This window comes from Octopus bimaculoides, chromosome 10 (genome assembly GCF_001194135.2).
Source record: "Octopus bimaculoides isolate UCB-OBI-ISO-001 chromosome 10, ASM119413v2, whole genome shotgun sequence".
Lineage (NCBI taxonomy): Eukaryota > Metazoa > Mollusca > Cephalopoda > Octopoda > Octopodidae > Octopus > Octopus bimaculoides.
Genome location: NC_068990.1, coordinates 16770410 through 16780669, shown reverse-complemented (window position 1 = coordinate 16780669; position 10260 = coordinate 16770410). Strand labels below are relative to the sequence as shown.

The following is a 10260-nucleotide window of genomic DNA, read 5'->3' as shown; positions in this document are numbered from 1 at the left end:
GGTCGTGGTGGTGGTGGTGGTGGTGGTGATGATATTGTTAAGCCAAGCACTAACAGAACAGGAAACATTCCTTCCACAGGCTTCCACACAGTTTCCAGTATTCTGTGAATGTGTGTGTGTGTGTGTGTGTGTGTGTGTGTGTGTGTGTGTGTGTGTGTGCATGAGTCAGTAGCACGTGTATGTGTGTCTGTCAATTTTGGTGTGTATGTGTGTGTACATGCATGCATGAATGTATGTGTGTGATGTTGGTGATGGTGATGATAACAACCACAGCAATGATGAGGAAGAGGAAGACAGTGGGGGAAGGCGGTGTTGGAGGAAGGCAGCATCTGAGTCTTTAGAACAGATTGTGAAAAACAAACTAAAATAACAATAAGAGAAAACAAAACTCTGCAACCAATTTGGAACTTACCGAGGAGATGGTAAATATTTTATTCTGGTCACACCATAATTCCAGCAGACTGACCAATCCACCAATGACATCAGACTATGAAATAGAGAGAGAGAAAGACATAAATTTTTATTCTTATCATTACTATCATTTATGTAAGCTTTCCATGTCGGCATGAGTTGTGTATACAATATATATCAATATGTATGTATGTATATCTATATATATAGTTAATTAAGTATATGGTATACACCTAGCTTAAGTCAGCACTAGAAGAAAAACGACCGACTTTGATTTCAAGATAAAAGGTGTTCTTCCATCAACCACATACAGTGAGGATGACATTCCAGAGGCTGGAGCAGTTTGAATGGGAAATGATGCCCCACCTATCATATTCGCCAAATATTGCCCTATCTGATTATCATTTATTCTGCAGTCTTCAAAATCATTTGGACGGAAAATTTATGAATTCTGAAGACAAGGTCAGAACAGTACTGGAGGAGTATTTTCCCTCATGGACAAGTGAATTTTGGAAGAGAGGCCTTGCAACTCTAGCAGCATTGTAGAAAATGAAGGAGAGTATATTTTAGATTAAAAAAGAACTTTGTTTATCTTAAAGACTATTTGCCAACATAATGTGGCTGTCCTGAAAGGGACGATGTTACTGTTGTTTTAGCCCCAAGAAACATCATTTCTAGCTGGCTATGTGACACACTATCTGTGTCCTTATATTTTTGAACAGGGAGCTCAGCATTCCCATCAAATGCAAAACAACATCTGTGGACTAGTTTCTGGGTTATGGCTCTTTATCAACACAGAGTAGCTGTTGTTTTGCACTTGATGGCAATGCTGAGCTCCCTGTTCAAAAATATAAGGACACAGATAGTGTCACGTATAGCCAACTAGAAATGATGTTTCTTGGGGCTAAAACAATAGTAACATCATCCCTTTCGGGACAGCCACATCATGTTGGCAAATAGCCTTTACTTTAAAGAACTGTTACCAATTGTTTTTCTTTGAGAGATCTGTCGAGGTCAACTTTGCCTTTCATCCTTTCGGGGTCGATGAAGTAAATACCAGTTACACACTAAAGTCAATGTAATTGACTAGGCCCCTTCCCCCAAAATTTTCAAGGCCTTGTGCCCAGAGTAGAAATAATTATTAATATACACATAAACACATGATATGCATGTCCGCTATGCATGTCCGCTATGCATGTCCATGAAGCCTATGTTTGTTTATGTATACATTTCAATATGTGAGGTCAAAAGTCTATTTTGCTGTAAAGATTCCTATATAAAATATAAGATATGTTCAAATACCAATGCAGTAATCCCTTGAACTATCGTGGGTGTTATATTCCAAAACCTCCCACAATAGGTGAGAATCTGCAAAGTAGAAACAGTACTGTATATTTTTTTAATTATTTTTATAATTTGTATATATTTATTTTATTATAAATGCAAAACAACACCACAGAGGAATCAACATAAGCTTAAATAATAAACTGCAATAGGTGAACCGCGATATGGTGAAGAATTACGGTAGCCCGCGATAGACATCCTTTATTTGTTCCATTTAAATTCCTTAAAAACTCCTTTATACATGAAATAGTTTGTTTTCCTGTTTTCATAAGAAGTATTTTTCAACATTAATCTATATACAAGCATGGAGAAACGGATGATGAGGATGATGATGATGATGATACACACATACACACATATAGAGAGATACATACATATATGTCTATCTATATGAGTTTATCTTTATATGTATGTACATATATATTTGTGTGTGTGTGTATTTGTGTATATATATGCATCTATATATAAATATATATGCTGATATGCACACACACACATTTCTAATCCGTGTTGCTTATTTTGATATATATATATATATATATATATATATATATATATATATATATGCATGTGTGTGTGTGTGTGTGTGTAAATACATGTATGTACACATGTGTGTTTGTGTCTGTGTCTGTATATGTTTGTGTATATGTGATGTGTGTATGTGTGTGTATATGTGTGTATACATATACATACATGTATTTACACACATACATGCATATATATATATATATATAACCATTTTTAACGATGCGTACTGCCTTAATTCTTCGAAACGCCGGAGTTTTAATGGTGGCAGCTGATGAAGGGGATGTTTCTATGTGGCCTGCTTGTTTGTTGCACCTTGTTTACCATTTTTGTCCTTGTTCTTTTGCCACGTCATGTACCCAGTTATGTATCTATATGTACATGTGGATGAACATATATACATACATGTACATATATATGCATATACTCATATACTCATATATTGTTTATATATATATATATATATATATATACAGAAATGTGTTCATCATTTGTTATGAAGGTGACGGTGATGGAGATGGCATGATAAATAAAGATGTAATGGCAGTAGTGATGATGATGTTCGTGTGTTACTGCCATGATGGCGGTGAAGATAATGATTGTGGAAATAGTAGTGATGATGATGATGATGATGATGATGGTGAAACTCCATGCTTCATTTGAGCTGACTCACTAAAGCTGATACAAACATGAACTCAGTTGAAGCAACCAGGCAAGGCAGTGCCATTGGTTTAAATGAGACTCATGAGGTCATTGGAGAATAGAAAGAATATGGAACAGAAAGGAAAAGAAAAAAGGAAAGGAAGAAAGAAAGAAGGAATCTGTGACAGCAGAGAGAAAAGAAGAGGGAGTGGTGGTAAGTGGTGAGGTGGGGATGGGGGGGGAAGGAAGTGAAGAAAATAGAAAAGAGATGAAAGCAAGAATATGTCAGTGTTTTAAATGTGTGTGCGTGTGTGTGTGTGTGCATGCATATACATACATACATATATATATGTGTGTGTGTGTATGTATATATATATATATATACATATATATATACATATATATATATATATATATATAAATATATACATATATATGTATAAATATATACATATATATATATAAATATATATACATATATATATATATTCATAATTATATACACATATGTATATATGTATGTATAGACATATATGTGTGCATGTGTATGTGTATATATATATATATATATATATATATATATATATATATATATATATATATATATATATATATATATATATATATATATATATATATATATATATATTAATGTTTGTGTTTATGTCAATTTATATATAAAACAATTTTATTTTAAACGAAAGAGTTATTTAATATTTTTTATAGAGAACATATTTATGAATTTTTATAAGGAAAAGGCTGACAGTGACTTTGAAGTTCCACCATCATCAGACAGAGATTTACTTTTGTCCTTTCTGGATTTATATAATCTTTGGTGCTTTAACAGCCTATTCCTTTAGTAGTGGAGTAATGTGAATGAAAATTAGGTGTGGTCTGGACAGTCAGGATAAGTAGCTGTTTAGGAAGAGGGGGAATAAAAAGAGATAGAAAGAAAGAATGTTTGTAGTGGCGAGGGGCTGATAGAAAGGCATGGTGGGGGGAGTTATTTTTGTTTGCTATAGAAACTTTTGGAATTGTGTAGAATTCACTCATGCACAAAAGTAAAGGAATAAATAAGTCATGATATTCTTTATATGTAAAATTGGTTTTTGTGCTATTTCAGGGTTAACAAAAGAATATTTAAAGATAATATATTTGGATCTGTCATACAACATATGACAAACAGGTTGAATTTGGCTCAGGTATGGCTAGCTTTCTATTTAGAAATTAAAAAATTATATATATGTATGTGTTGGTTCTTAAATCTTGAGTAACATGTAAGAAATCAGTTATTTTCAGGTTGGTATTGATTTTTTTTTTCATCATCATTTTTGTTTTTATGTCTCTTTTTTCATGCTTGCAAGGGTGAGATGGAATTTGGCAATGCCCTTCCTCTCACCAACCTCCACATTTTTCCAATGGCCAGACACATTTCCACACAATAACAGAAATGAAGGAGAATGCTTGTATGTCAGTGATACTCATTCTACACATATCATACAATGTCATGACAAGGTGACACCAACAACCACATACCCATGCACACACACACACATGCATGTGTGTGTATCTGTGAATACAAACATTATTTTATATACACATATGATAGTACCACGACTGTAAGCTCTACCCAGCTAGTGCGTCCTTTAGAGTGACTGGTGAGCCAGCAGGGGTAAAGTAGGGTTGAGAGATCCTCCAGTCCAGTCGCACCAAAGACTCGACAACATCTTTGGTGCCAGTGCAAAGAGGATGGTAAACAAGTAGACAAATCACTGGGTTGTGAGGTCCCTTCAACCGTGTTTCATTGAGGGCTCATCAACCTTTTCAGTGCAGGAGCTACAAAAAATGCATCCGATATACTCAGTAAAGTGGTTGGCAATAGAAAGGCTGTTCTGCTATAGAGGCCAGGCCCCAATGATAAGTAGGAGTAGTGGCTTATGAGAGCAAGAGTCCCTGATAAGAAATCATTTGGATTATGAGGATTCATTTAGCATAGAAAGCTGTTGCTGACAATGATGATGATGATGATGATGATGGTTATGGTTATGTTGATATCATCAATGACAATCATGTCAAAGACGATGATAATGATGATAATGATGTCAATGATGTTGGTCATGATAATGATGATGATGAGAAGCAACAACAATGCAAAATTAAAGAGAAGAAAAAAAGAGTGCAAAATGGATTGTACAAAAGACAGGAACTTACAAGTTCTGTTAACGAATTATTGCCAATGTCTAACCGTTCTAACTCAACAAGACGAGAGAAAGACTTTGGCAGGGTTTTCAAATGGTTTTCTCTAAGTTCCAGAACTTTCAGTTTGGTAAGCCTACAAATAAGATTCCAAATAAATAAATCTTTTCTTACAAATAACCAAAAAGATTCTTGATGAATGACATTCAAAAGAAACAGAAAAAAAAGATTTTAAAAATCTGTTAAAATACAACAGTTTCTAACATAAAACACAGTGCCATAACTTTGTGAGTCATGGTTCCTGGGAGGTAGTTTTATTCTAGCAATTGTAAAAACAATGAGGGGCCAACTGACCTTGGGGAAATTTGAGGTCAGAATGTCAAAGAAATCAGCTATCAACACTTTTTCTCTATACATTTCCTGAAGAAGAGGTCCTAACCTTGAAATATTGAAATACCAGGTAACAATACTAACCATCAACATGTATTGCTAATTTTTATAACTTGCACTGTTTTGGCTTCAAAAATAAACATTTAAAACATTTATATGTGTATCAGACAATGCTTCATGAAAACTAGACTACTATATACATATATACTTACATGGTTTTATACATGCTATGTATACATTCATGTATCTATGTACATATATGTATGTATGCATTGTGAACATGTGTATGTGGGGCTGTCTGTGTGTATGTATGCATACGTTAGCTTGCTTACTAACCACATGGTTCTCGGTTCAGTCCCACTGCATGTCACCTTGGGCAAGTGTCTTCTATTATAACCTCAGGCTGACGAAAAGCTGTGTGAGTGGATTTTGTAGACGGAAACTGAGAGAAGTCCGTTGTATGTATGTATGTATGTATGTATGTATGTATGTATTTGTGTGCCTGTGGTTGTCTCCCCACCATCGCTTGACAACCGATGCTGGTATGTTTACGTCCCTGTAACTTAGCAGTTTGGCAAAAGGGACCGATAGAATAATTACTAGGCTTACAAAGAATAAGTCCTAGGGTCGATTTGCTCAACTAAAGGCGGTACTCCAGCATGGCCACAGTCAAACAACTGAAACAAGTAAAAGTAAAAGTTAATACAGACAAATGGGTGCATAGGGATATGCACGCACGCATGCACACACACACACACACACACACATACACACACACACTCATACATACACCCACAAGATGTGATAGGACTCACCTGCCAAAGTTTCCTGGGAGGAAATCCAAAAAGGTGTCATTCAAGTAAAGTTCTCTCAGGTTGAGCAGTTGTGTAATACCATCAGGTAACCTAGAAATGATACAAACACAAAATGAAGTCTTGGGGTCATCATAATAACCCTTTCTACTACAGGCACAAGGTCTAACATTTAAGGGGAGGAAGCTAATTGATTACATCACCCCCAGTGTTTGACTAGTACTTATTTTATTGACTCCGAAAGGATGAAAGGTAAAAATGACCTTGGCAGAATTTGAACTCAGAATATAAAAGCAAATGAAATGTCACCATTCAGTTTTTCTTTTAGGGGTATGTAGTACCACGTTATTTAACATGTCCTGTCTTTGTATAAGACAGCAGTGTGTGTGGCATTTGGCAGCTATTTCTAGCAGGTCAAACAATCATATAGAGGCACTCATTTGATTCACTGGAAGCATTTCATCCAGCATGTTGACAAATCTGCCACCTTAATCACCATCATAATAATTCTTTCTCCTATAGGCACAAGACCTGAAATTTGTGGGGAAGGGACTAGTCGATTACATTGAGCCCAGTACCTAACTGGTACTTAATTGATCAACCCCGAAAGAATGAAAGGCAAAACTGACCTTGGCAGAATTTGAACTCAGAATCTAAGGACAGATGAAATGCTCAACAATATCACCCGGCATGCTAATGATTCTGCTAACTCGCCACCTTAATCACCATTATCGTCGTCATGGCAATCCGTCGGTTATGATGACGAGGGTTCTAGTTGATCCGATCAATGGAACAGGCTGTTTGTGAAATTAATGTGTAAGTGGCTGAGCACTCCACAGACACGTGTACCCTTTAACATAGTTCTCAGGGAGATTCACCATGACACAGTGTGTGACAAGGCTGACCCTTTGAAAATACAGGTACAACAGAAACAGGAAGAAAGAGTGAGAGAAAGTTGTGGTGAAAGAGCACAGCAGGGTTCGCCACCACCCCCTGCCAGAGCCTTGTGGAGCTTTTAGGGGTTTTTCGCTCAATAAACACTCATAACGCCCGGTCAGGGAATTGAAACTGCGATCCCACGACTGCGAGTCCACTGCCCTAACCACTGGGCCATTACACCTCCACAATCACCATTATAATAATGAGCTTATTGAATACAGCATTCAGGTATACTACAATTCATTTGAAAAGAGTAGAAGCGGAAACAGAAGCAATAACTCAAATAAGGGGAGACAACAACAAGAGCCAAAAATATGTTCAGGACACAAAACAGAGAAAGGTAAAAAAATGAACAGTAAAAGAACCATAAAGAAGAAAAGCTGCATAAGCAAGTCAGGAGTAATGTTGGCAAGTTTCAGGAAGCATAGAAATCTTGAAGGGTACAGTGTCCTTATAGCTAACAACCAATGCAAGCAGTTTATTCCAGAATTTGACAAATGAAAGCAAGTTTTTTTTTTTTTTATAAGCATAAAAGGCAACTCGTCCTTGACCAGCCTGGCCTTCTTTTTTTGCAGACACTGTATTGAATTACATTATCTAATGTGTCATTCATTTATTAAGATAGTTGGGTACAATTTGAAGGAGATTTAGCTGCTATTTCTAGCAGGTCAAGAAACCACTTTGAGGCAATTTGTGTCATTAAAAGTCAATATTCTTATTTAGCCCCAGGTCAATTTTGGTCAAGAAGACAGACTAATGATATAAAGCATTCCAGTCATGCCCATTCAGCCTCTCTTTTAGGATCATGTAGAACCACATTATTTAAAGTGCTCTGTCTTTCTATAAGACAGCAATGTGTGTTATTCGACAGATATTTGACTGCTATTTCTAGCAGGTCAAACAACCATACAGCGTCTCTCATTGACTCATTGGAATTTGCTGTTGTTTAATAACAGGTCATTTCTGGATCATTTGGTAACAGGCCACAGAGAGAGGAATAATTTTTTTTTAATTTCTGTTTTATTGACAGTTGCTGCCTGCAGAGTGTTTTATTTTGAAAACTTACCATTTCTGTCTCTGCCTTTTCCCCAACACTTGCCCAAGATGACAACAACAACCACTCCATCATTTCCAATTGTAGAAATTTATTAACCTAGCCAACCCCTGCTTGAAACTCCTCAAAATAAAAAAGGAAATGGACTTTATTAAACCCTGTTTGTTTGTGTCTTAGTCATAAAACAAAAGACAGAAGTAGGTCTCTGAACTAAAATTGAACACACCTCTAACTTTAGTGTAAGTGTGTGTGGCAGGGGGGTACTGGTCTGATGTGTTGCTAGGTTACGTACTGACTCATGGTGACCTCACTTGACCAAGAGGTTGTCGATGGACTCTTGTTTCCTTATTTCTTATTGAAATACAACATGGTAATTGTTATTGTTGTTGCTGCAGCTGCAGTTGTTTTGTAATTTTTTTCCTTTCTAACAGACAGCACCACTGAGTAACTGATATCCTTGAGGAAGACATGACAGCCACAACATCCTGCTCTTTACTCTTTTTCCCCACAGCATAAAATTAAGCTTTTTTGATACAAAAGCACCCACCCCAGGTTTTATGATTTGTTTTTGAGAGATGTAAGTCAAAACTTTCTATCAAAATTTCATGTTAATTTATGTTTCAAACACCCGCTTAATAATGACAAAATTATTTAACTAAATTCTTCATTATTTTCAAAATTAATAGAAACAATAACAGAATATTTCAACAGAAATATGATAAGAAAAGGGTCAAAGCCCTGTGTTCATGCACCTTTTAAGGCTTTCTTAATGTTCGCTTTTCTCTATCTTTTTTTGTTGTTGTGTACTTTTAGCCTTCATTGATCTCTTTCTCTACTTGGTCACCTCTCTTCCCCTTTTCTTTCTCAATGTGTTGCAGTGCACCTGAGCAGTGTATACAATAACCTCCTTATTAATATTATTCTTAACTGGAGGAGGAGAATAGTCAATAACATTGAACCTAGTATTCATCATATTATTGACTCTGGAGGGAAGAAAAGTTAAGTTGACCTTAGTGGGAGTTGAGGTCACAGGGAGTTGCTACCTTAATAATAATAATAATAATAATAATAATAATAATAATAATAATAATAATAATAGTAATAATGATAATCCTTTAAATCATAGGCACAAGGCCTAAAATTTGAGGGGACGGATTAAGTTGATTAGATCGACCCCAGTACTCAACTGCTACTTAATTTATTGACCCCAAAAGAATGAAAGGTAAAGTCAACCTTGGTGGGATTTGAACTCAGAATGTAGTGGCAGGTGAAATAATATAAGCATTTCGCCCAACATGTTTACGATTCTGCCAGCTTGCTGCCTTAATAATAATAATCCTATCACAATAATCCTTTTGGGGGAGGGAGCCAGTCGATTAGCTCAACCCTAGTATGCAACTGGTACTTAATTTATGAATCTTGAAAGGATGAAAGGTAAAGTCAACCTCGGTGGGATTTGAACTCAGAATGTAAAGAGAGGTGAAATATTGCTAAGCATTTTACCTGCTGTGCTAACAAACCTGCCAGCTCACCATCTTATTAATAATAATAACCCCTTCTACTACAGGCACCAGGCCTGAAATTTTGGAGGAGGGGACCAATTGATTGCATCAACTCCAGTGTTTCACTGGTACTTAATTTATCAACCCCGAAAGGATGAAAGGCAAAGTCAACCTCAGTAGAATTTGAGCTCAGAACATAAAGGCAGACAAAATGTCACTAAAGATTTCGCCTGGACAGATCAAGACTTCTTTAGCATTTTACTTCCACTCTGAACAACTTCAACCACCAATCATCACCACTACTACCACCAGAGAACAGGAGAAGAGTATGCATAGATACATACTTTATTTAAATAAAGCATATTACTCTACCTCTTGTATTTGAGTACTCTTTTCTCCACCTTGTTTCATATTTATGTGCTTACCCCGGTATATATATATATAT

General features: G+C 36.0%; 1 protein-coding gene across 2 annotated transcripts in view; it reads right to left on the bottom strand.

Moving 5' to 3' along the window:
* Window positions 1-10260, bottom strand: part of LOC106879924 (erbin) — a 137440-nt gene that overhangs the window by 35017 nt on the left and 92163 nt on the right. For both annotated transcript variants that reach the window (XM_014929681.2, XM_052971061.1), the window contains exons 6-8: window positions 6324-6413; window positions 5134-5254; window positions 413-487 (exon numbers count right to left, since the gene is read on the bottom strand). In XM_014929681.2, coding sequence (XP_014785167.1) covers window positions 413-487; window positions 5134-5254; window positions 6324-6413 — 286 coding nt within the window. The remainder of the gene's footprint in view (window positions 1-412; window positions 488-5133; window positions 5255-6323; window positions 6414-10260) is intronic.